We start from the raw sequence: 27679 nt of genomic DNA, 5'->3' as shown, positions 1-27679 counted from the left end.
TCTAGGTCAGTGAATAGCATTTTTATTCTCGATCAAAAAACTCGTCAAAAAGTGGGATTCTCTCTGTCCTGGTCCTGACCAGTGCTTGTGGTTTCTTCTCGCTTTTCCTCAACTCATCTGAGTCAGAACTAGAACTGTCCCAGAGAAGCTGTCCCCGGGCCTCTTGTTCACGGAGCCACATTTCCATTTTGCCAATTTTCCGGGGACGACAGTCATTCCTTGCTTGATGTTCCCCCAAATCTTCATTCTGTGAATTTCCTACAGAAAATTTAAAGTTTATTGAATTTTTCCCCCTAACAATGATTTATTTGTTTATTAAGTGCCTAGATTTTTATGAACACATAATAATTTGCTTGATGTTCTTATAAATATATATATATATTTGGGAGAGCTTGGGTTAGTTAGTTGAGTGTCCAACTCTTGATTTCAGCTCCGGTCATGATTTCATGGTCATGAGCTTGAGCCCCACATCAGGCTCCGTGCTGGTCATGGAGCTTGCTTGGGATTCTCTTTCTCTCTCTCTTTCTCACCACCCCTTCTTGCCCCTTTCTCTGGCTCATGCACTCTCTCTCAAAAAACTTTTTTTTAATCTTCTGAAAGTCACAAGAATAATATAATACCTTCCTATATGCCCCAACTCATTGATAACGTTTTGTCACAATATTGCTTTCATTTTATACACATGCATGAACATATGTACACATGTTTTCAGCTGAGCTATTTGAGAATTAGTTGCAATTACATCCCCCCAAATACATCACCACAAATCTCACAGCAAGGGCACTTTTCCTACATAGCTGCAATATAACTATTAGGAAATTACTTAGGAAATTTAACATTGATATATTATTGTTTTCTAATATATGGTTTACATTCTAATATTCATGGTTGTCCCAGTAATGGTCTTTATAGTTGCTTCTTGTTTGTTTGTGTTTTATTTTTTTAGATCCAGGATCCAATCTAGGATTATGTATTGCATTTTATTTTCTTGTCTCTTTAATTCAAGACACTTCCCTTTCTGTTTCTTTTCCTTTTTCTCTGTCTCCTCCCTCCTTCTCTCCTCCTCCTCCTCCTCCTCTCTCTCCCTCATTCTCAGTCTTGATCCTCCCCTTCCTCTTCCTCCATCCCCCCTTCATTGTCTTCTTCTTTTCCCCTAACAGTGGCATTTTAAAGGATCCAGATCAAATATTTTGTAGAATGGCCCTAAATTGGGGTTTGTACATTTCCTTGTGATTAAATTAAGGTTACACGTTTTTGGCAAGAGTATTGCACAGGCGATGTTGCCTTGTGCTATTTATTGAACATCTACTATGTGCCAGGCACATGATATACACTTTCTGACCTTGACGTCCACTCTCACCTCATATTAGAGTCACCTATGGAGTCTTTTAGGAACACAAATGCTTGGGCTGTGCCCCAGACCTATAGAACTAGGGAGCTCAAAGGGTCATGCATTTCATTTCACTTTCTATACTTTTTAGAATATATTTATTTGGTATAGGATTTTGTGTACATATGTACATAGATTTTTATTTAAGCTCTACCCTTCTAAAGTGCATTTCAGAACAACAGGGGCTTTATTCAAGGAAGGAGGCTTTTAAGTAAACCAAAGCAGTGGCCGCTTCTGAGCTAGGAAAATCATCCTGGGTCAAAACCCAGAATGTCCCCTCCATCTAGTTGAACCAGCCACAACTTTTGGATTTCATCTTAAGGATCATTGTTTACCAAACCTTATGGCATATTTCATTTAAGCTCTTGATAACTGATGTTACAAACTGTTATATGAGAAAATCAAGCATCTCAGTGTGAGGATTTGTGCTTTGTGAGTCATTAGTTTCCTTTCTGCCTCAGTAAGGGACTACCCTGATCCCCCCTTGAATGTTATTAAAATTATTGCTATTGCCTATACATATAGCAGTGACAGAAAACGACAGTTAAATTGTGTCTTTGGCCCCAATCTCTCTCCTGAGCTACAACTGGATGCCTCCATTTTTATGTCTCCTGGCAACATGTCAGACTCCCCTTCCCTTTCTCTTTCTCTTCCAAACTCACGTTTTCTCCCAGTTACCCCAATCCAGCAAATGGCCCCAGTTTCCCCCCCATTGGCTGCCCAGTTCTTCAAGAGAAACCCAAGAATCCTCCTGGCCTTCTTGCTCTCTCCACACATGCACATCTGATTCACCACCAGGTTCTGCCCCTCGTATCTCCTGAATATCTCACATTCAGCTCCTTTTCTCCTGTTACCCTACTTTCCTGGTCCAAGCACCATCTCTCACTTGCATTTCTGCTATGTCCTTGTCACTTGTCTCCCCACATCCGCTTGCACTCTCTTCCCATTCATCCTCCACAGGGTAGACAGGATGATGCTTGAAAATGTAAGCCTGATTGTGTGGCTCCCCTGACCTTTCGATGCCTTCCTGTGGATCTTAAGCTCAAGTTCAAAGTCCCTGTTTGACACGACTTGCAAGACCCTGGTGCTCTGGGCCCTGCCTATGTCTCAGAGCCATCACTGATCACTACCTGAATCTCTCTTCCCAGTCGAGATCTTTTGCGCGTGCTGTAATCATGAACAGTTCTGAATGTTCCAGCACCTTGGTCCTCACACAGATATGGATTCCTGTCCCCTTTGTCCAGCTACTTCCTGTCTCAGCTGAAATATCAGTTCCTCATGGAAACCTACTGACTTTCAGGTTGTGAGGTCTCCCGGATGTACTGTCATTGTTTGTTTGTTGTCTGTACTATTGCATAGGCACCAAAGCCAGGAAGCGGGTCTGTGAATAGATGAGTGAACAAGTAAGCCAATCAGAGAATGTTGGGTGGTGAGGAGTACTGGTAACTGGGACCTGGGGAAGATTTCATTCATTGGGGCCAGGGGGTGTAATCATCTCTGCTCTGCAAATGAGCCAAGCACTGCTAGAGGCACCATGGAGACTGGGAACAGAGATTTTCTGCTGACTAGAGGCAGGAACTTTGGAACAGGAAGAGAATGTTTGTTAATGGTGGAATCTAATGCAATATTAATAATAGCTCAAGTCCCACACCACTCTTGATGTTATGATAATGCAGGCCTAAAGAGAGTGTGAGGCCAAATTCACACGTTCAAGTTTATCCTTGAAAATCTCTTAAATCATTCATAAATTATTATATACATAGTTCTGTGTACATAGCATTAAAGTTTGAGAACTTCTGAGCTGGATTCTTTTTACTTGTTAGATTTTTATAAACCCCTCCTTGATTCTCTGGCATTGCTGGACTTAACAAAAAAGAAAAGAAAAATACGATGTTTAAAAACCTAAATGGGTTTTGGTTGAGCAGAGCAGAGGAAAAAGTGTATCCAACTTCAAAATTAATTTGGGAAGAGAGGAAAGCAACAGAGGTCATTGGGGCGAAAAGGGAGTGATTTTTCCACAGTAAGAGGATTATATAAAGCATCAAAAATATTTGATGGTGGGGTATGCAGGTGGCTCAGTCAGTTAACCGTACAACTTTGGCTCAGGTCATGGTCTCATGGTTTGTGAGTTCGAGCCCCGCATCAGGCTCTCTGCTGTCAGCTCAGAGCCCACTTCAGATCCCCTGTCTCCCTCTCTCTCTGTCCCTCTCCTGTTTTCATGCACTCTCTCTCTCTCAAAAATAAATAAACCTTAAAAAAGTTTGATGGTTATGCATTTTATAATATATATGTAATATGTATGTATACATATATGTATACATATATATGTATAATATATATATATATATATATATATATATATATATATATATATATCTTAGCAAAATGCATCACCATTATATCAAATCCATAATTTCACAGCTATTTCATTCACAGGCTAAATTTAAAAAACACACACCGGGTGCCTTGTTGGCTCAGTTGGCTAAGCATCCGACTTCAGCTTAGGTCATAACCTTGCGGTTCATGGGTTCGAGCCCTGCATCGCATTCTGTGCCAACAGCTCAGAGCCTGGAATCTGCTTCGGATTTCGTGTCTCCCGCTCTCCCTGCCCCTCCCCTGCTCGCACTCTGTCTCTCTCTCTCAAAAATAAATTAAAAAAAATAAAACACCCACCCCCAGGATACTTTAAAGAAAAATACTAAGTAGATAATAGTGCAGATGGTCAGATAAGACCAGAATTGAGAAGGTGACCATAATATATTTAAGGTGATACTTCCTCTTAAGCATATAGTTGTTTTCACTATGAGACATCAGTTCCATCTTTCTTCAGTTGTCTATATTCTCATGCATGTGTTTGGCACTTTACATTGCATATATGATTTTACACATATTGGATTAATTTTGACATAAACCCTATGTGGTAGACAAGACTTTATTCCTATTTTACAGACGTGAAAACTGAGGTGCAAAGAGGTTAAATAATTGCAGTTGAGCAATAATCTCTCTCTCTGTATATACAGAATAAAGCTATATAGCTATATAAATGTAGCTAATATTTATTGAGAGGCTAGTGGGTACTGCGTTCTAGAAACAAAAAGAAGCCCCTGTTCCCATGGAGTTTGCATTTAGAAACATATTTTTGGGGGGCTCAAATAAAGAACTTTGATTTCAAGTTCACTGCCTTTTATTTTTTTTTTTTAAATGTTTATTTATTTTGAGAGAGAGAGCAGGGGAGGGGCAGAGAGAGAGGGAGAGACAGAATCCCAAGCAGGCTCTGTAGTGTCAGCAAACAGCCTGACATGGGGCTGGATCTCACAAACCATGAGATCATGACCTGAGCCTAAATCAAGAGTCTGATGTTTAACCGACTGAGTCACCCAGGCAGCCCTCAGGTTCACTGCTTTTTCTACCTACTGTACTATATCATGGCTTCTGGAAAGGGCAGGAGCCACATAAACATGGTAAAAATCATAAAATTGTGCACTCAGAAAACAGTGTTCACTTTGTGTAAGTTATGAACAAGTGGGCCATCATATGAGTTATAAGTAATTTTTGTATAATAAGTTATATGTAATTATTATATAATTACGGTATATGTAATTCATTATGTAAATATATAATGTATTTAAAGTATGTAAATGTAAAATTTTATTTTTTTTTAAGTTTATTTAGAGAGAGAGAGAGAGAGAGAAAGCACAAGGGTCAGGGCAGAAAGAGAGGAGAGAGAAAGAATCTCAAGCAGGCTTCAGCACTGTCAGCACAGAGCCTGACGCGGGGCTCGAACCCACAAACTGTGAGATCATGACCTGAGCCAAAACCAAGAGTTGGATGCTTAACCGACAGAGCCACTGAAGGACCCCTGTAAATTTTTATTTTAAACAGGCAGCAGAAAACAAAGACAGAACTTTATCCTATAAGAGACCTAAAACTCGGGGCGCCTGGGTGGCGCAGTCGGTTGGGCGTCCGACTTCAGCCAGGTCACGATCTCGCAGTCCGGGAGTTCGAGCCCCGCGTCGGGCTCTGGGCTGATGGCTCAGAGCCTGGAGCCTGTTTCCGATTCTGTGTCTCCCTCTCTCTCTGCCCCTCCCCCGTTCATGCTCTGTCTCTCTCTGTCCCAAAAATAGATAAACGTTGGAAAAAAAAAAAAAAAAGAGACCTAAAACTCTCATCCTACCTTCCCAAAGAGGGAACATGAAGGGGCAAACACAGCATTAAATGAGAGGAGATGGGTACAGCAGGATCTAAATTACCTGAACTGGACTAGCATTCAGAAAGCTCCTGTAAATCTATGATCTTGACTTTGCTTCCCTTTTAAGAGAAAGCAAATGAAGTGCTTTCAGAAGACAGAGAAAGCAAAGATGCTCCCTGGGAATAAGTAAAAAGGAATCACAGCTCACGCATGTGCCTAGTATGGTGGTGAAATCTGCAGGCTTTGCAGACGGGCAGCCTGCTCTTGAAAGATAAGGTTGAAGAGTGACACTCTTATATTTGTAGGCTTTGCCAAAGTTGTCCTGGACAGAGCTCCAAGTCCCTGGAGTCCCCATGAAGATATATGAGGGGCTGGGGGTGGGTGGAGTGAACTTTCTGGAGGGAGAAAGACCTGGCCTGGAATCCTGGCTCTGTCTAATGAGGCTGAATAGTAACTCCTTCTATACAGGCTGCGTGAGGATTGAGAGCGATAATTCATGTTGCAGGTCGAGGACAGTGTCTGGTTCATGGTAAGCACTCAACAAACCTTAATTAGAACAAAATGAATCCGCTTTAAAAAGCAGCAGAAGGGGCCCCTGGGTGGCTCAGTCGATTGGGCGGCCGACTTCGGCTCAGGTCATGATCTCGCGGTCCATGGGTTCGAGCCCCGCGTGCTGACAGCTCAGAGCCTGGAGCCTGCTTCAGATTCTGTGTCTCCCTCTCTCTGACCCTCCCCCATTCATTCTCTGTCTCTCTCTGTCTCAAAAATAAATAAACGTTAAAAAAAAAAAAAGCAGCAGAATGCAGAGAACCCCTCTTCTCCACAGTCCTTCCTGGACCCCTCCAGATCTGGGACATCTTCCAAAGATTTTACCAATGTTGGTTTTTCTTGGCTTGCCCTCAAGCCATGACTCTAAGTATCTAACTTTAGCTGAGACACTTTTTTGGATTGTTTGGTCAATGTTTTTTAAATTGTCGCAGTTGTTTATCTATGTGCCTACATAGCATATTTCATTCTGGCACTGGGAGTATAGGTTAAATAGATTCCCCAAGTAGATTTTCAATTATTTAGCCTTTTCTTATTTAATGAACTTATTGATTAAGCATCCTATTCCTTTGAGCAGGAGCAGTGTCTCTTTCAGCTGGCAACTTTGCATCCGAGAAGCTCAGGACCTCCAGAGACGTGGCCAGCATTTCTGTAGATCTCTCAGTGGTCAGTCTTGCTATGTGGAAAATATTATATATTCAAAGGGTGGGTTTTCCCTGGAGGACTATGGACAGGCAAACTTAACGGGATTCTAATTGGTGGGACAACATAGCACAGAGACTACGAACACGGTTATCTGTTGGAAATCACTGAGCGGTCTGGCCTGGCTGGAAGCAAAGTTGGGCCCAAGAATGGCAGCAGAGAAAGCCAGAAAGGTAGGTAGCAAGTAGATCTTGAAGGCTTAGAGTGCCAGGGTGAAGGGTTAAGTCTTTGTCCTCAGGCTGACGGATTTTTTTTTCTTTGTCTTCAGGCTGATGGATTTTCACTGAGGATTTTTTTTTTTTTTTTTTTTTTTAAGCAAGAGAATGATATGGTCAGATGTGCATTTGATAAGATTACTTTGCTATTGGTGTGGCGCTTCTAAAATTTTATTGTGCATGAGAATCACCTTGGAATCTTGATAAAATGCACATCCTGATTCGGTAGGTCCAGAGTGGGGCCTGGGGCTCTGCATTTCTAATAAACTCCCGGGTGATGCAGATGTTGCTGGTCTGTGGCTAATACTTTGATTACCAAGTAAAGCAGCGGGTCTTAAACCTTAGGAGTATCAGAATCACCTAGGGTGGGGTTAAAAACCCAGACTGCTGGCCTCCGCCCCTACATTTTCTGATTCGGTCACTCTGGCTGGGGCCCAACAACTCCCCGGGTGATGCCGGTGCTGGTTGCCTGAGGACCATACAGAGAAGCATCAGGGTAGCGGGGTGAATGGAAGAAGGGGAAGACTTGGGGGAGGAACACAGTCAGGAGGCTGGTGTGACACATGACCTAAGGGTGGCCTTGGGAATGTGAGAGAGGTAAGAGTTCAGTGCCAGGTGACATCGACAGGACTTTGTGACTGACCAGCTGCTGGGAGTGGGAGCTGAAGGGCTGGAAAGACCCCAGGTCTCTGGCTCGAGTGGCCCAGAGTGTGGAGGGAGGTCTCACCCACTGAGACAGCAGATGCCCCCGGAGCAAGCCTGGGGTGAGCAGTGATGGTGGCTTCAGTTTTAGACATTCTGAATGAGCCTGGGAGGGCTGCAGGGGGAAGAGTGGGGTGGGGGAGGGTGTCTGCATATGGCCACGTGGTCCATTCTCTTTAATCACAAGATGAGGTTCTTTTGCCTTTTCCCTCCCAAGGTTGGAGCAAGGATTGCAAGGATGCCTGTAAAGCACAGTTAGCCTCTAAAAAGCGACATCTTACTGCAGTGCTGAAGCTTCTGTCTTTTCCTCCCAGCCACCCAAAATCACGTGATCGTGTGATCACTACATTCTAGGAAGCACATATCAGCAGAAACCCAAGGCTACTTGCTATATATATACCCACCCCCTCCCTGGAAGTTTATTTGATGAAGCTTTAAGAACACTGGAAAAAAGGGGCGCCTGGGTGGCTCAGTTGGTTAAGCGTCCGACTTCGGCTCCGGTCATGATCTCACAGTCTGTGAGTTCGAGCCCCGCGTCAGGTTCTGGGCTGATGGCTCAGAGCCTGGAGCCTGCTTCCGATTCTGTGTCTCCCTCTCTCTCTGCCCCTCCCCTGTTCATGCTCTGTCTCTCTCTGTCTCAAAAATAAATAAATGTTAAAAAAAAAAATTTAAAAAAAAACACTGGAAAAAAGACTATACTTTCGGGGATCATTTCTATAGTTCGTAAAAACACTGGAAATATTTTATTTTGCTAAAAAAAAATAAGTCATGACTCACCTGGACTTCTGTTCAAGGTTTCATCTGGCAAAAAGGTTGGAAGGTCCCTGTCATCATTTCTTGGGATGCTTTGAAGGATTTTCTTGGCTTTATGGTCCCTCGGTTTTTGCTTATTAATCCTTGCCTCCCTGTGAAGACTTTTTTTCAACTCTGCTTGGGCCTGAAAATGATCCACTGTAATCGATTAGTATTCTCCCCCTGAGCTACTGTCACCAGAACAGGTCAACAGATCAGTCACTTTGCAAGTTGAGTGCTTAACTGTGGTCCCCTAATCAGAACACACTTTTTTTTCCTATTAGATGGTATGGAAACTTTCTCTTTGCACAGGACAGGCTCGTTAGGATAGGAGAGAATATATGCCCACAGTCTCAAAAAGCTATGGTTTGATTTAAGAGGAGCTTTGTAAAAACATTTGTTGGCAGGCAAGTGATGTATTTAGAATTGCAGAAGACAGTGACTTTAGGCTTAAACACTCGAGTAAGGAATTTGGAATATGACACTTACAGGAGACATTACTGTAAAAGGGTGTGTTCTAAGAGATCATTCTGGTAAGATAATTCTATGGTGTGAATTATGGAGGGATGCCTAGGTATCAAAATAAAGACCAACTCACCCCCCCCCCTCTATTTTACTAAATCAAGAAAAATGATCTAACCTCATTTTCCTGCTGGAGCCAGAACATCATAGGAGCAATTTATGAAAAAAAAAAATATAGGAAAGGAAGAAAAAACAGACTTGGGGCACAGATATGTCCTTGTGACTGAAAACAGAGAAAAGACTCAACAGTCGGTAGCAGAAGGGATCTTGCTGATTCTTCCCAGCTCCAGTAGTGGAAGCTTCGGTGCCAATGACCAAATTTAAAATGCTAAGTAAAGACTGGGGATGAATGCTAAACTACATTCATGTGCGAGGGCAGTGATTATGTGGAGTAAATGTGCTAAATATGGACTCTTCTTCTCTCTCCTCATACTTACCTCTTGTCTGTTCCGGTTCATTTCCAACATTCTCATCTTATGTAAATATTGTCTTTTCCCGGGAATGTATCCTGGAGTTGGCATTGTCTTTTCCAGTTCCTGCTGTGAAAGATGCCGCACTCATTACAACTGGGCAATTTGTTACGGACTCTGCAATCTACAACTTGCAATTCTTTTTGGAACAGAGCGAGATCTTAATCAGTCATCAGTTATAATCCACAGAGATCTCTTATTATGTCAAAGGGGGATCATTGTAGTTCTCCACTGAGTCCTTTCCGGGTGGCCCTCGGTGACTAAAGCTTTGCTCTGTGTCTAATGCAGTTTTTAAGCTTCCTGTAGAGTTTTGCAAATCTGAAATGGAAATATCTTTCCACATCTCATTTATTCCTATCTCCCCAGAAACGTGTTCTGGTTTGATAAAACTGGCCTCTTTCTTCAAAATGCCTCTTCTGCCGTTGACTAATTGTCTGGACGTGAAATTAGAGGGGAGCCACCAAATGGCTAAGTGGAACGCATTTCCATAGACTGTACCCTCATATACCAACGTAAGCCCTGGAATATTAGGAAGTTGATCATTTGTGACTTTGGTGATCTCCCGTGGTGCCTCGTAAACCCCAGTGGGACAGTGCAGTTACTGAGGGCAACCAGGGGTGAATACACCCTTGTTCATTCCTTGCTGTGGCCAGGAAAGGGAGCCAGATGTGCTCCGTGATCTCTTTTACTCTGCCCTGTGGACAGTGACTATGTTGGCTGTAGCGAGCCTCACGAGGGGGCCATCTCTACAGTGCTGTCAGCAGCACAAACATGACCTTGAGGGTCTAAAAGCACCTGGGCATCTTTGACCACATCAGCTAGCTGTGCAGCAGTACCTTGCTGGCTTGACAATGAATCAGGAGTGAAAAGGGTTGAAAATCTACTACCTCACAGTTTTCATGTCTACACGAGGGGAGCTGTCTCAGCAGAAAGTGACAAACTTATAGAAGGAAAAGCTCTTTAGAAGACATTTTCCAAGGGGCGCCTGGGTGGCTCAGTCGGTCAAGCGGCCGACTTCGGCTCAGGTCACGATCTCACGGTCCGTGAGTTTGAGCCCCGCGTCAGGCTCTGTGCTGACAGCTCAGAGCCTGGAGCCTGTTTCGGATTCTGTGTCTCCCTCTCTCTGACCCTCCCCTGTTCATGCTCTGTCTCTCTCTGTCTCAAAAATAAATAAACGTTAAAAAAAAAAATTAAAAAAAAAAAAAAACATTTTCCAAGGATTCGTTTTTTGGTGAGGTTGTGGTAAATAAGTTAGGGACACTTTGTAGATAGGATTTCCACCAAAAGACTGAGAATGAAGGGAAAGCTTTAACTTGAGGGGACGAATAAAAGGAGAGTCATACTAGATTTTTCATAAATGTGAACACTTCTAGAATTAGCAGTGTCCAAGAAAAACTCCTCTCTCTTATCTACATCTTCCTGTTTTCACCAGGAAGTGGAGAAGGGCCCAGAGTTTACCTCACAGACAAGAGTCTTTGCCAGTTGGAGGCAGGCCTGGGAGAGAATGGATAGCTTTGGAAGTCTTGACTCTGAATGACTTAATAGTTTGATTTGTCTTTGAGGTCTTCTTGCAGGGAGTAAATGAAAGGACAGGCCATCCCTGCCCCTCCCCACCCCTCCCCCCCATTACTCACCCCCTCCAGTTAGCGTTGCGTTTACCTTTGCTCTGTGAGTTGTTCTGGCTTCTTGCTGGCTCAGGAGCCTTTCAGAAGTAATTACTTGCGGCAGGTCAATGGGTTCAAGCTTCTAGAAGTCCAACATTTAGAGTATTCAGCATTCCTCATGCCATGAGATGATGAAACATAAAAGCCAGACATTAAACTATCTTACCACTTTGCAAAAGCAGCACTTATTCCTGAGAGCACACAGGGAAGGCGATCTCAACAGGATTACAGTTGTATCTGTGCAAGAGTTTTCAACTCATCTGGGTTCTTTATTCTCTTTCACCGACGCCAGTGACTTATTGATCTGAATATTTGTCAGGGAGTTAAAAGACTAAGAATCCTTTTCTGTGTGCATCGAGGGAGCAAGTCCAAAGTTATCAAACAACAAGGGTCTTAGAGTATTAACGATGAAAGAGGCACCAGGAATTTCTTTTATTCATTCCTTAACTGCCCAGCTGAACTCTTTCAGTCCTTAGGGAAGTAACCTATTTTTAAGATCTCCAGAGAACCTCCCTCAGCCTCCTCAATAATAATCACTGGTGCTCCTGAGGCACGTTTACATGAAAGTGCAATGGGCTTACAAATCTTGGACACTTTTTTTTCTTTTTTCTTAGCAGGGGATTGTCTTTATGGGGAAGATCACATTGGAGTTTCAAGGGATCACTAAGACTGGGAAGCAACTGATGAACCAACGGATCTGCCTTCAACCCTATTTGCCTCGATGACTTAATGCTCTGGAAGTTGGAACGTTGGGAAATGACTGAGCAGGCCTACGAGACAAAAGGTGGGTCTCTCCACACTGACATGCAGGCAGGGACCTGGAAGGCTGTAGAATTTATGTGTTTACTCAGTGAGTACATACTGAACAACTAGTGCGTACCAGGCATGGGGGCGCAATGGTCAACAAAAGCAATATGGTCCCTACGGAGCTCACAATCTATGGGGGGAACAAACACATTTTGCTTGTGTGATTATTCATTGATAATTACAAACTGCGATCTGTACTTTGTAGAAAAGGTCTACAGGGCAGAACCGTGACAATATGTAACCAGAGGACTCCACTTTGGAAACGGAAGTTGTTATGAGTTGAATTGTGCCCTCTACCCCAGTTTGTATGTTGAGGTCTTAACCCCCAATATGTCAGAATGTGATGTTATTTGGAAATAGGGTCCTTGCAGATATAATTAGTTAAGATGAGGTCACAGGAGCAGGGTGACCCTTAATCCAACATGTCTGGTGTCCTCATTACAAAAGGGAAATTTGGTTGCACACCCACGTGCACACAGGGAGAACACCTGTGAAGGTAGAGATGGGGATGATACTCCTACAAGCCAAGGAGTGACAAAGATTGCCAGGAAACCACTGGAAGTTAAGAGAGAGGCATGGAACAGATTCTTCCTCTCAGCTCCCAGAAGAAACCAACCCTTAAAACACCTTGATCTTGGACTTCTAGCATCCAGATTTGTGAGATAATACATTTCTATTATTTAAAGCCCCACAGTTTGTTGTACTTTGTTAGAGCAGCCCTAGAAAATTAATACAAGGGGGAGAGGAATAAGGAGGCAGTCCAAGAAAGTTTCCTGAAGATGAATTTTTCAGCAGAAGTTGGACACTTAGGAAATTTTAGGGAACTAAGGTGTTCCAGGTGGGGAGAACAACATAAACAATAACCCTGAGGTAAGAGTGTATGATCTGTTGAGGAAATTGCAAGAAGTCAGTTGACTGCTGTTCAGAGTCGGGGCGGGGGGGGATGGCTCAAATGAGGCTGGAGAGGTAGGCAGGGGCCAAGTTTTGTAGGTCCTGATAGGGCATTCTAAAGATGTTGGTTGTCGTCGTCGTCTTCTTCTTCTTCTTCTTCTTCTTCTTCTTCTTTGGTATTTATAAATGATGTAGATTTTTATCCATTCAGTTGGTGTACTATAAACTTAACTACTTAAATAGCTTTCTTTTTTTTAATATGAAATTTATTGTCAAATTGGTTTCCATATAACACACAGTGCTCATCCCAACAGGTGCCCTCCTCAATGCCCATCACCCACTTTCTCCTCCCTCCCACCCCCATCAACCCTCAGTTTATTCTCAGTTTTTAAGACTCTTTTTAAGAGTCTCTTATGGTTTGCTTCCCTCTCTGTAACTTTTTTTCCCCCTTCCCTTCCCCCATGGTCTTCTGTTAAGTTTCTCAGGATCCACATAAGAGTGAAAACATATGGTATCTGTCTTTCTCTGCCTGACTTACTTCATTTAGCATAACACTCTCCAGTTCCATCCACATCGCTACAAAAGGCCACATTTCATTCTTTCTCATTGTCAAGTAGTATTCCATTGTATATCTAAACCACAACTTTTTTATCCATTCATCAGTTGATGGACATTTAGGCTCTTTCCATAATTTGGCTATTGTTGAAAGTGCTGCTATAAACATTGGGGTACAAGTGCTCCTATGCATCAGCACTCCTATATCCCTCAGGTAAATTCCTAGCAGTGCTATTGCTGGGTCATAGGGTAGATCTATTTTTAATTTTTTGAGGAATCTCCACACTGTTTTCCAGAGTGGCTGCACCAGTTTGCATTCCCACCAACAGTGCAAGAGGGTTCCCATTTCTCCACATCCCCTCCAGCATCTATAGTCTCCTGATTTGTTCATTTTAGCCACTCTGACTGGCGTGAGGTGATATCTGAGTGTGGTTTTGATTTGTATTTCCCTGATGAGGAGTGACGTTGAGCATCTTTTCATGTGCCTGTTGGCCATCTGGATGTCTTCTTTAGAGAAGTGTCTATTCATGTTTTCTGCCCATTTCTTCACTGGATTATTTGTTTCTCAGATATGGAGTTTGCTGAGTTCTTTATAGATTTTGGATACTAGCCCTTTGTCCCATATGCCATTTGCAAATATCTTTTCCCATTCGGTCGGTTGCCTTTTAGTTTTGTCGATTGTTTCCTTTGCAGTGCAGAAGCTCTTTATCTTCATGACGTCCCAATAGTTCATTTTTGCTTTTAATTCCCCTGCCTTTGGAGATGTGTCAAGTAAGATGTTGGTTTTCTTAAGAGCAGTGGGCAGTCATTGACATGTATGAAGCAAAGTAGTGGTGTGATTACATTTGCTTTTTAAAAAATGATTACTCTTGGGGCGCCTGGGTGGCGCAGTCGGTTAAGCGTCCGACTTCAGCCAGGTCACGATCTCGCGGTCCGTGAGTTCGAGCCCTGCGTCGGGCTCTGGGCTGATGGCTCAGAGCCTGGAGCCTGTTTCTGATTCTGTGTCTCCCTCTCTCTCTGCCCCTCCCCTGTTCATGCTCTGTCTCTCTCTGTCCCAAAAATAAATAAACGTTGAAAAAAAAAAAATTAAAAAATGATTACTCTAGCTGCAGTGTGAAAACTAGAGAAGAGAAGTCACAGATGTGGGGACAGCATTGAAGAGGACCACAGAGATGGGTTGGGGGTTCATGGAGGGAAATCGATGAGCTCCACAAATATTTAAAACTGACCAAACAAGATTTGTTCTAGTTGGTGAGGGAGAGAGAAGAGTCCAAATGGCATCCAAAGGGATGGATAGTGTTATCATTCACTGAGATTGGAATCCTAGGGGAAGGCCAGGTGTGAATGGCATACAACAGGAGGATACAAATTCAGTTTGAGGCATACCAGTGTACGTATTGAGTATATAATGAGATATACAGGCATGGAACTCAGAGGAGACATCTGTTCTGGGGATGCATGTTCAGGAATCATCCCTGGGTAGAGAATAACTGAAGCCATAGTCATGGAGGAGGGTAAGAGTGAGAAGAGCAGAGCCAAGGACTCAAGACTTGAGGAGCTCTAATACTAACAAGCTGATAGATGGGGATGAGGTGGCCAAGGACACGGAGAAGAGATGGCTCAAGAGGAAGATGCCACACGGAGACAAACAGTGTGAGCAGTACTCCCACCTTAGTCCAACAATACAGGCAAATGATAATTTATTCTGAAGTTATTTTTCCTTTTATTCTGGTTTGTTGCATTATTAAGAGGTAGACCTGGAAGCCAGCTTGGCCTTCAAGGGGATCAGAGTGAAAAAAGAGAAGGGGGAGACAGGGAAATGGATGCTGAGCAGCCAGCACCCGTGAGGAGCATGACCTGTACCTCCAGCTACTTCCCTAGAGAACAACTTCCTGGTCTCTGGGCCTGGGCCTGAGCTGTTCTAGGGGAAACATCCTGCATTCCTTTCTGCTGGAGCAACCCAAAGCTCACCAGGCAAGGAAGAAGGCAAGGGAAAGGATTTGGAGATGGGGAGGAGAGACAAAGGGAAAGAACTCATCTTTAGGTTAGACATGTTACAGGCAATTTGCATTTGTGGTAGGAAGTGGCTCTCTGTTCCACTCTCACCTTAGGTGAGAAAGTAGATTTTTTAACATAGCAATTGCACAAGAATGTAATGAGAGGTGATGAGTACTAGTAAGACAGAGGTTTATCTGGCCCTCTTCTCTGCAGAACATAAAGATGATGGGCAAATGGGACCTGCTGGTGTAAGAAGTAACAGCTGATCAGATCAGAACGTGGGGGGGACAGAGATCAAGGGGAGATATCCATGTATCTGTGGGAAGAAGAATCAGCAAGGGCTGAAGGGGGATTTGGGTCATGAAGGGGAGAGAACAAGGAAGTGTTTGTTCCACTCCCTGGACTTAGTTCAGGTTCCGGTTCTTCCTGGTGATGAGGCCCATGTGCCTTTACAGCTGCCCCTGTGTCTATCACACCCAGGGTCACAAGATGTCAGCTCGTTCGATCCTCCTGTGAACACTGTGGGTAATTATAATTCCCCATTATAGAGAGGTTAATAACTTGTCCAATGTTGCCTGGTAAGAAAGTGGCAACTCTAGAATTCAAACTCAGGTCTGTCTAGTTCCAAATCCCCAGCTCCCTCCTCTTCTATGTGCTCCTAAACCTGGTTGATCATCAGAATCTCCTGGAATTAAAAAAAAAAAAAAATCCTGGACTATTCACTGGGGATTGCGATTTAACAGGTCTGGGATACGTCCTGGGAATGAATATATATATTATATATATATAAATAATAAACTTTAATTTTTAGGGTTCATAGCAAAACTGAGTGGAAAGTACAGAGAATTCCCATATACTCCCTATCCCCATATATGTACAACCTTCTCCATTATCAACATCCCTTACCATCTGTTATGACTAATGAGCCTACATTCACATGTCATTATCATTAAAAGTCCATAGTTTAACTTGGGGGTTCACTCTGGTGTTGTACATTTTATGGGTTTGCACAAATGTATAATGGCATGTGTATCTACCAATGTAGTATCTTACAGAATAGTTTCACTGCCCTAAAAATCCCCATTTTGCCCATTCATGCCTCCCTCCCTCTCCCTATCCCCTTGCAACCACTGATCTTTTTATAGCCTCTGTTGTTTTGCCTTTTCTGAAATGTCAATATCCTTGGACTCATACAGTATGCAGCCTTTTCAGATTGGCTTTTTCACTTAGCAACACACATTCAAGTTTTGTCCATGTATTTTCATAGCTTGAGAGCTGATTTCTTTTTAGTGCTGAATAATATTCCATCATATGGATGTGCTGTGGTTTCTTCATTCATTCATCTACTGAAGGACATCTTGGTTATATCCAAATTTTGGAAATTATGAATAAAGCTACCATAAACCTCCACGTGCGGGCTTTTGTGTGGATATAAATTTTCAGTTCATTTGGGTAAATACCAAAGCTCATGATTGCTAGACTGTATGGAAAGAGTATGTTTAGTTTTATAAGAAAGCACCAAACTGACTTCCAAAGTGGCTCTACCATTTTGCGTTCCACCAGCAGCGTGTGAGAGTTCCTGCTGCTCCACATCCTTGCCAACTTTTGGTGTCGTCAGTGGTTTGGATTTTGGTGATTCTAATATGTGTATGGTGATATCTCATGGTTGTTTTAATTTGTATTTTCCTGATGACACATGACGTTGAACATATTTTCATATGCTCACTTGTCTTCTTATTCTCTTGACACTGTCTTTTGTAGAGCAGAACTTTTTTTTTTTTAATGTTTATTTATTTTTGAGAGAGAACAAGTGGGGGAGGATCCCAGAGATGGGGACAGAGGATCCAAAGTGGGTTCCATGCTGACAGCAGTGAGCCCAATGTGGGGCTTGAACTCACAAACTGAGAGATCATGACCTGAGCTGAAGTCAGATGCTCAACAAACTGAGCCACCCAGGTGTCCCAGAGCAGGTTTTAATTTCAATGAAGTCCAGCTTCTCCAAGGGATTCTGATGATTTTCCAGGTTGGGGTCTAGTGGCTTCCATACTGCCTCAAGTGAATAAAGGGGCTACATCAGAGTAGACCACAAAGGATTTGTGTGTGGAGCATTATTGAAAATGTGAGTCTGAAGAAACCAGCTATTTAAATACTTTCACCTATTTAAAATAACTTATCCATAAATACTTAGGGCCAGGTTTTTCTTTGGAAGTGTAAATTTATATTCTTCTATTTTCAGACTCATTTTATTTAAACCCATAATTCTGATAAAGGTTGAATAGTAGGTGTCTTTAAGAACCCTCTCTAGGCAATTGCTTTCTTCCTGGCCTTTGGAAAGAAACTAAGAATCACTCTATTCCTCCACAAAGGGCACTAGATGGCAGCAATGAACATTACAAGTAGGATCCCTCTGTTAAGTATTTGCACTTGGCCTGAGAAGCTATGCAGAAAATATTGTTGGAAAATTGGCTTCTCTAAAGAAACCATTCAAATGAAATTGCCCTAGAATTCTGGGGTTCATATCAATGTTCCTTTCCCCTGATTAGGAAGCAAGATGCCTCACTTCATCATCTGAGAGAATACAAGGGAAGGACTTATTGGAGAATTGGAAGGCTAGAATGACACTTTTTTTTTTTAAGTCTCATGGTATAAAAAAAATGTGTTATCTACCTAAAGGTTTCTGGGTTATTTGGCTTCTCAAATTAAACAAATGGTCAGGAAAATCAAATGAAATGTCAGCTGAAAGATTCAGAAATGGAGATTAAAAATCAAGCAGAAGTCACTGAGCTTGGTGACGCACTGACCTGAGATGGTTGCTTCTGTGTCCTAACAGGAAGATAAAGATGGGCAGGAGCTCAAAGAAATTGCAAAATTTGTTTGGCACAATGACTCAAGAATGTATGCCCTTTAAGGTTCTGGGAAGAAGGTAAAGGTGTCCAGAACAGTCTTGGAGTAAGAGATTATTAGCCCAAGGAAGAGTTTCTGGTCAAGGCATTGCAATGAATCCACATTTCAATAACTTTCTTTGTCCCAAACATCTAGCAATGAAAACTAAAACATAAAACCAAAACAAAAAAAAAATGTGGTTGGCCCTTAATACAAGATATATATCTCCATGGGCCAGAAAAAAAAATACATACTTAGAGGAAGCTGATCCATATGGCATTCAGGCCTCCTGATGGCTGTGAGTTATTTCTACAAATTAAAGGGGACCTAAAAATGCTCCATGTAAGATGGTAAACTAGAGCAAAGATCACAGCTTGAAATCAGAGGCTGGGTTATTCTCTACTTTTCTACCTGGTTTAAGAGAGCTGCATCAAAATGTAAGTTGGAAGATTAGTTTTACAAGCGTTGCCAAAAAGTTGAATACGAAGAATATTATCTTCGTATTCATAAAAAGGATGAAATCTTGCCATTTGCTACAACATGGATGGACCTAGAGAGTATAATGTTAAGTGAAATAACATTAGACTGAGAAAGACAATACCATTTGATTTCACTCAGATGTGGAGTCTAAAAAACAAAACAAGTGTATCAACAAAAAGCAGAAATAGACTTATAAGTACAGAGAACAAACTGTGGTTGCCAGAGGGAAAAGGGGGAGGGAATGGGCGAAATGGGTGAAGGGAAGAGGGAGATACAGGCTCCCAGTTATGGAACGAATAAGTCACAGGAATGAAAGGCACAGCATAGGGAACATCGTCAATAGTGTTATAATAACATTGTATAGTTCTTATACAGATGGTAGCTACACTTGGGGCGAACACAGCTTAAGTATAGAGATAGGGAATCACCATGAAACTCACGTTACATTGTGCATCAACTATACTCAAATAGAAAAAGTGTGTTAGAAGTTGAAGATGAAGAAGCTAAGACTTTATAACAATAAATTTGAAAGCTTCAATGGATAAATTAATGATACTCTGGAAAAATATAAATTAGCAAAACTGAATCAGGAAGAAATAAGATAATTGAAACAACTAAGAAATTAAGTTCGTTGGAAAATTTCTCATTCCCCCAAAAGTCCAGGCGGCTAAAGGTGGTTTCACAGGCCCGTTTCATCAAACTTTTAAGATAATAACCGTGTTACATCAAATATTATAGAAAACTGAAGAAAGAAAAAGATAATCAGTGAATTTTACGAAACTACTACAACCCTGGAAGCAAAACTAATAAAAGACAGTATAGGAAATTATAGGACAATTTTTCTTATGAAAATAGACGTGAAAAGCCTAAGCATAGACAATCCTGTCATGTATTTGTATATGTATCTTTTGGCCAAGTAGGATTTATGCCAGGAATATATGCATGGTTCAACATCATAACGTTTGTTAGTGTACTACATTGTATCAGCTGGTTTAAAAAGGAAATTCGTATGATTATTTTAATAGATGAAGGGGGAAATATCAATAAAATTTCACACCGAGCCCGAAGAAAAACTCTTACCACACTAGGAATAAAGGGAATGTCAACAATTTAATAAATGGCCTTGTGCCAGATAGCTCCCACTTGGTTCTCTAGGTCCACTTGCCACATTTCTCTCCCCTGTTCTCTGCCTGTGAGTAACCAGTTTCTTCTGCCTTCAGGCTTCCCACTGGGTTTAGCCACTGAGACATCCTGGCAGGAGATCTGAGAGAAGAGAGAACAGTGTATTTCTCCCCCTGGCTTCCTTCCTTCAAGGGCGTGTTGGGCTGGTTGTGTCCTCCTGTTTCTCTCAAAGCACCTTCCTCTACTTGACGGTCTCCTTCCAGGTTCTAGAAGAGTCTCACTCTGAGTCCCTTTGCTCAGAGACGGTTATCCCTCAGCTGCCACCAGTGGTTATTGCAATATCCTTTGTGGTCCCCTTGATCCAAACCTCATAAACAGTTACTTATAAAGAAAATTTCCTTGAATTATTCTAATTTGAGTATGGCATCTGATTCCTTTTGGGACTCTGACCAGCATCTATCAAAACCCTATTGCAAATGTACTTAGTTTTTGAACCATATGTATTAATGTCATAGATAAGAGAAGGATGCCCATTGTCACTGCTGGTATTCAATATCGGAGGAAAACTCTAGCCAAAGCAAAAGTCAAGAAAACAAAAGAAGGAATAAGAATTGGGAGGAAAGAGAAAAGACTATTCTTATTTATGGAAGATGTCATCTACATAGCAAATCTAAAAGAATCTATAGATAATTAGAATTCATTTCAATAAAGTTGTGGAACACAAAATTCAATCTGCAAAATTCAAAAGCTTTCTTATTCACAAGTAATAATCATTTAGAAAATTAAATGGAGAGGGGCGCCTGGGTGGCTTAGTCAGTTGGGCATCTGACTGTTGATTTCAGCTCAGGTCATGATCTCAGGTCATGAGATTGAGCCCTGTGTTGGGCTCCCTGTGAGCATGTAGCTGGCTTGAGGTTCTCTTCCTCCCTCTCTCTCAGTCCCTCCCCCATCTCTAAAAAAGAAAAGAAAGAAGAAAAGAAGAAGAAAGGAAAAGAAAAAAGAAAATGAGGTGGGGGGAAGACCTTATTCATAATAGGAGGGTAAAACCCCCATAGTGTATTTTGATGGTCAGCATGGACTTGCCTTGGCTACAGCCTCCAGTTATTCAAACACTAATCTAGGTGTTGCTGTGAAATTATTTTCGAGATGTGATTAAGATCAATAATCATTTGACTCTAAGTAAGGAAGATTATTTTAGATAATCTGGGTGGGCCTGATTCAGACAGTTGAAATGTCTTAAAAGTAAAGCTGAGGCTCCCCTGAAGAAGAGAAAATTCTACTTGTGGACAGCAGCTTAAGCTCATGTCCTGCATTTGCAGCCTGACCTCCCTGATGGCCTGCCCTGTGGATTTTGGACTTGCCTTGCCAGCCTCCATAATCATATAAGGCAATATAAGCCAATTACCTGCATACACACACACACACACACACACACACACACACACACACACACACACATACATATATCACAAAGAAACATATAATAGAAAATGGGCCAAGAGAAAAGACAAGGAAAGGGAATAAATTGGTGGCAAATCATATAATACTGATAACAAACAATGAAACCGTCTGGGTCAGAACCAGCTTCCTTGTCTCTTCCCGGCAGTCTTAATACTCATCTTTTCCCCTTTGCACTCATTCATTCAACATTTATGCAACTCATATTTATTGAGCACCTATTATGTTCCAGGTACTGTTCTAGACACTTAGATATATTAGTGAAGACAACAGACAAAAATCCCTGCCTCTCTGAAAGACTATATTCTAGCACTGTCAGGGAGGTGATGAAGAAAATACACAATGAACATTAGAGAAGTAAATTTCTTGGCGTGTTAGATGGTACTCTGGGGAAAAGAAAAGATCACGGAGGATCAGGGGACCCAGGATCGCCAGGGTAAAGATTGCAACTGTCAAGAGGTTATCATGATAAGCCTCTAGGAAGGTAAGATTTAAGCAAATCTTGAGAGATGAGGGAGGGAGTCATCTGAGGAAATCACATTACCTGGGGCCCTGGGGGTGGGGGCAGTTGACCATCTCCACCTTAGGTTGGACTAGAGATGGTTGGAGGAGAAAGTGAATCAGGCCAGGAGGGACAGTGGTGATCAACTTCCAACACAAGATGAGCACGTTGGATTCAGAGTTCCCTGGCAGAGGCTCCCAGAACTTAGCAGCTCCAAGTTGGAGAACTTTAGTTCATGACCTGCTCTTTACTTGAGGAGTAGATGTCTAGGAAGTGGAGAGTGCCAAATGTGCAACTCAAATTATTTAGGATGCAATTAGATTTGGTTTAATAATTAAAAATACTTTTAGAATTTTCTTTGGCAGACATTAGGCTATTAATTAGCATGTCATGGGAACCCAGCATTTATTATTCTCTCAAAAACCCATTTGTGGTGGAGAATGTGCTGAGCCTCATTTGTGAAGATAATTATAGTTGATATCTTTGGGAATGTCTGCCAAGTTCCCAGTGATTTCCCTCTTCTCTGGGAGCTGCTTCCAGAATTTATGGTGGTGGTGGGGGGGTGGGGCTTCTCTGCCTACATTTCTACTGCATAAGCATATCCTTTGGTCATAGCTTATTGGAACAGAACTAGAATCATGAGCAAAGCTGAACCAATAAGATATTTTTCTCCTAGGAATTTCAAATTGGAGCCTAAAGAGCCAGGCGAATCTATTTGACTGGAACTATAAAAATACAAATTCAGGAATTGAAGTTTGTCCATATTTCACCAAGTGATCTTGAGGAGCAAAGAAAGTTGATCTGCAGGAAGAATAAAGAATGCATGAAGGAAAGCTCAGGGGAGACACAGAGAGAGTTGTGCCATTCAGGTTCCAAGGCAAAGCTGTTCCCTGAAGCCCAAGTGCCTCCCAGTTCTTGGGTTCAACAAACACTCCTATATCTTCATAATTCATCACGTTGGCAACTAGTCAATTAGACTTACAATACAGGATGTTGCGGGTCTTCAGTAGCAGGGAGAAGGCATTTTGATTTTTGTTCCTACCAGGAATAATGGGTCACATTGTCATTCATTCATCTATTCATTCACCATTCATTCATTCATTCATTCATAAGCTTTTTGGGAGTACATATTAAGTGTTAGAGACGAAAGATATAAGACTGAACATGACATAGTCTTTGCACTAAAATAATTCATTTTTCTTGATTTTTTCATTTTTAAGGGGGTTGGTTAGGATGTGGGGATACCCTCTTTTGTTCTGAAACACCAAAGTTCTCCTTTTTGTGCTTGACTGACTTGAGAATCAAAGCCTAACTTTAGCTGATTTAGGGTTGATAGATCTAAAAAGTACTTTGTGAACTACAAATGGCTACATATACTTTTCACTGGTTATGGTAATATCTCCTACTTGAGTTATTCAGCTCACTGGCTCCATAGGAACATTATATTAAGCACACCTCTTTGAAAAGTTACATTTGATTTAGGAATAAAAGGTAAAGTTTTTAAATTGTCCAGTTTAGTTAAAGATATGCCCAAAAGTTTTAAAATTATATATCAATTTGATATAATTATATTTTATTTATCTTTTAAAAAGTTTTGAGGTTTCTAATATTTTAGGAAAAGATGCTCTTTTGGTGAACAAAAGGTATAATCATTTCAAATAATGATTGTGAGCTTCTGGAGAAGACAGGTAAATAAAAACCAATTGAAACGGAAATAATCCCCAGCAAATGAGCTCAAATACCTCTGGGATTTGTCCAGATGTCTGGGTGAATTGTGTATCAGGTGGGATTTGGTTCCAATTCCTTTTTTTCCAAATGTCAGTGATAGATCCTGCTCACAGGAGAGCCCAAACCCTTCTCTTAGCTGATGCTCATTTTCAGGTACCCACTCAGATCTCTTTCCCCGTCTAGGATGAGAGTCCTTAGAATTTGTATTTCTCTAGAGAGAATTCATTAAATATTTATTAAGGTGAATGCATTTAAATCTCTTGCTTTGCTGCCTTGGAATCCAATGTCCTCAATTTCAGCAACCAGTTAACATTTACAACGATAAAAGATTAGGGATAGAAGGTCTGTAGAGATCAGCTATGCTGCTGGTTAAGAGCATGGGCTTTGAAGACCTGTTTGATGTCTGAGCTCCACTGTCCTTGGACAAGTTACTTAATTCTCTAAACCACACCTACAAAGCAAAGGTACTAGTTCCTTTCTCATAGAGAGGGTGTGAAGATTAAATGATAGACATTGATCAAGTTGCCCAGAGTGTATCTGACTTGAAGTAGGTGGTAATTGGAATAGTATTAGCTGTTACTATTGTTACTATTGTTTGTTATAACTCATCAAATGCAAAATGCAAAGGTCTTTTGAATCCCATCATGCCTGTGCCTTTGATACTGTATTTCCTTCTTTTGGTGGTGGTCTTAAAAGTGAAATCATTACAAAAGGAAATCCTAAAGAAATATGGTCTTTGCAGTTGATGACATTCTCTTTAACAACATTCTCATTAGCTTAGTCATTTTCAATATCCCTTCTTTATGGTTATAGTTAAAAAGGGATGTTACCATTAAATCCAAGAAATTCCTTATGAGGTCTTTTAAATTCATCTTACTTGAAGTCTTCGGGGTGGATGCCTTTTAATAATACTTGTTTCTCCGTGTTCCAGTGGGATATCAAAATACATGGCCCTGGGCCCTTGAAAGATTAGGAGAGAAATTAAAAAAAAAAACATTTAAAAATTTACTATTAAATTGGGCTAATCATTAGACTTTGTTAATACATTTTGGCACCTTTTTAGTTATATATGTCCAACCTACATGTTGAATGTGGAGGTGAAACACATAAAGCAAGGGTCATACATGGATGCAAGTGATAAAATATTAGCCCATATCCAGGATTTAATTTCTGCTTTCCTCATTTCTTCCCTGGATTGATATTTAGAGGAAAATCTGAAAAATCAACAATGTGTTGACTGCAAATATTGTCCAAACATAGAATTTGGGCTGGAAAATAGAAACTTTTTCACTTGTTTTCATTTCATGAAATCTCTACAAAATAAATTTGGGAAATCAGAAAAAATATATCCTTAAGAAATGAAAAGAAATTCTCCTTTCAGATGAAAGAGATGAATTGTGGATAGATAGATAGATGGATGGATAGGTATTAGATAGAGGGGTAATAAAAAAATGGACTATGAGTGTATAATAGGAGTATGCAACGTTTAGCATCGTATGTTCCCCATTAAATAGTCTCTCCAGCTAGGGAAAGAAATTCCCACAAGTTGCCCTATAATACAATATATAAATAGTCTTTCCTGATGTCACAAAACAGGCTACAGAGTTAAGCCTTGTTAGGAACAGAGCTAGGACTCAAGAGGTCCATTATGGGTTTTATTTTTTAGCTTAATTATCCTGGGGTGTTAGGACTGCTACCATGCCCAATGCTGCATGAATGAAGTTTTGTCTTTTCCTCTTAGAAATCTGGAAGCATTCTAATTTCTAGATTGTTGTGTGGACCATCCTACAATTTCACTTTGCATTCTAAACAGAAAAATCCTTGCATAATTATGTGTTTCTATCCTTACAACATTTGAATGACCATGTTAAAAACTTCTCCACGTCCTTATTCTCTTTCAAGAGATGCCAGCATATGGAACAAGACAGAAACAACAGTAATGACAAGAAATAGCATTTTTTGATTAAAAGATGTATTTCTGGCAACAGTTTTTTTTCAGCAGCCTGACTACTCCTTATTTTTATACTATGATTTCAGTGATAACACCTCATTATTTAATTCAATTCATCCCAAATGGCATAGGCTATGTCAGGCAGTTATTTTTACCCTTGGTTTATAGGTGAAGGAAATTGATGCAGTAATTTGCTCAAAGTCATATAATTTGGTATTTAGTGGAGCTGGGGTTAGACTATGGATCTTTTGAAATTAGCAATCAGGATGCATACCATCCCTTTGTTATTTATTTTTAATGTGATTTTGTCATTTCAAAAATAAGAATATTTTCAGGGGCGCCTGGGTGGCGCAGTCGGTTAAGCATCCGACTTCAGCCAGGTCACGATCTCGCGGTCTGTGAGTTCGAGCCCCGCGTCGGGCTCTGGGCTGATGGCTCAGAGCCTGGAGCCTGTTTCCGATACTGAGTCTCCCTCTCTCTCTGCCCCTCCCCCGTTCATGCTCTGTCTCTCTCTGTCCCAAAAATAAATAAACGTTGAAAAAAAAAAAACTTAAAAAAAAAAAAAAAAAAGAATATTTTCCAGGTGGGACTCTAATGCATTAGACTTAGTTTTCACTATTCAGTTACCAGAATCTTAAAACTCTGGGTAGAAGGTTTGGATAAAAAGGAATTCTTCAATGAAACTAGAGGAAAATTGCCACTCCCATGTTTAGGAAGTTGGAGAACAAAAAAATAGGCCATATGCAACCAGTCAAGAGTTGTCAGTTCTACAGAAAATAGCCGTGACAATCAGTCCAGATGAGATGTACCAGATACGGAATGAGAATATCAGGCTTTCTGGCCAAGGTGACCAATAATGGGAACTTATTTGTGTTATCGACCCAGAATATAAATAAAGAAAAAAATTACATAGATATACACATATGTACACATTATATATTTATATTTCTCTTCCCAAGTGAGAATCTCTGTTTAATTACCATTGTGATTTTCATTAAAATGTTACGTGTCTTCTAAAATGTCCCAGGATAATTTATAGCCACTTCAGGCTCAGAGCTTCCAATCATAATGGGAAAAATTCTCTTAGTTCTGCAAATGACGGAACTTAGTGCATATTCTGCGTGAAGAATGTGGGCTTGGGGAGGGGATGACTCATCCTCTCATCTGTATTGCAATAAATCAATTCTGTTTGGGGTGGTTTCCAACTTCACATTAGAATGAATTCACTCCGAAAGGGTTGCTTTCAAAACAACAAAGCCTGATGCACTAAATGGGGCTGGAGAGAATGATTTGAATTTAGAATCTAACTGAAACATATGATTGTCATAATTTATCACATCTTATCTATATAATTTTAATCATCTGGCAAAGCTAGGTATAAACATCGAAAGCACTATAAACTAAGCTGAAACAGAATGATTTTTTCCCTTCCAGTGCAGAATGGTAAGAAGCCCTCTGTGCAGTTTACACACCCGTTCTAACGTACCCAGAATACTTACAATTGACAAACACTCAGCCTCGAGTTGAAAGATGTTCCCTTACATTTCAGCAATTTAGAAACTTTCTGATATTGTTATAGAAACAGACAGCCAGGCACATCTGTCAATAGCTCTCCTTGGCCCAAATACACAGATTTCATGATGGGTCTTACGTTTACCTGCAGAGTATCTTCCATACCAGGTCTCTCGTAGAGGCGGCAGCTGACCTTCCAGAGCTTTGTTCTGGTCCTGCAGTCCTGTGAACAAATACGAACTCTTTTCTTCCAGATTCTGACTGAATGCAAAGTCCACGGGGCTGGCAGAGAGGAGTTCTTCCTCTTTGTTTTGCAAAGGTGCTACTTTGGTCACTCTAGGGTGAGGCTTAGAGTGGCTCAGGCCCATTTCACGGTAAAGATACTCAAAGAACAACCCCGGGGGAAGTGGTGTGGGGCCTTTAACTTGGCTTGTTTTAATTAAGGTACTTCAGAATTTTACCCCAGCTGCGCAAAGCACTTCATGACATATTTCTAAGCTTTATTTCACCCCACAGTAACCCCTCTGGCCACTTCCTGGGAGCCTGGTTTCCACGGAGATGTCCCTTCAACTCCCACTCTGCCATTTCAGTGAATCCAAA

The 27679-nt window shown here is 41.2% G+C and overlaps 1 protein-coding gene and 1 long non-coding RNA gene across 6 annotated transcripts in view; one reads left to right on the top strand and one right to left on the bottom strand.

The window, feature by feature from the left end:
• Positions 1 to 27679, bottom strand: CCDC198 (coiled-coil domain containing 198). 5 transcript variants are annotated; one of them, XR_015252347.1, is made up of 7 exons: positions 27225 to 27679; positions 24494 to 24576; positions 11188 to 11274; positions 9496 to 9597; positions 8522 to 8681; positions 2521 to 2771; positions 125 to 258 (listed from the first exon to the last, which is right to left on the bottom strand). XR_015252347.1 is itself a non-coding variant. In XM_025919787.2 (6 exons), the coding sequence occupies exons 1-6, from the start codon at positions 27445 to 27447 to the stop codon at positions 23 to 25; spliced, it is 888 nt and encodes a 295-aa protein (XP_025775572.1). In that variant the 5' UTR covers positions 27448 to 27678; the 3' UTR covers positions 1 to 22. The 5 variants fall into 5 exon arrangements, 3 of the variants coding, with proteins under 3 accessions (XP_025775572.1, XP_025775571.1, XP_086565786.1); XR_015252348.1 differs by having other exon boundaries at positions 138 to 258; positions 2592 to 2771; XM_025919787.2 differs by lacking the exon at positions 2521 to 2771 and having other exon boundaries at positions 1 to 258; positions 9496 to 9594; positions 27225 to 27678.
• Positions 11217 to 27679, top strand: part of LOC147579937 (uncharacterized) — an 82888-nt gene continuing 66425 nt past the window's right edge. Inside the window, exon 1 of the long non-coding RNA XR_015252349.1 lies at positions 11217 to 11976. This is a non-coding gene — a long non-coding RNA (uncharacterized LOC147579937). The remainder of the gene's footprint in view (positions 11977 to 27679) is intronic.

This window comes from Puma concolor, chromosome B3 (assembly GCF_028749965.1).
Source record: "Puma concolor isolate L17-30 chromosome B3, mPumCon1.1.hap2, whole genome shotgun sequence".
NCBI classification, from domain to species: Eukaryota; Metazoa; Chordata; class Mammalia; order Carnivora; family Felidae; genus Puma; species Puma concolor.
Note: the sequence above shows the minus strand (reverse complement) of the source record. Positions and strands in the feature narration are given on the sequence as shown.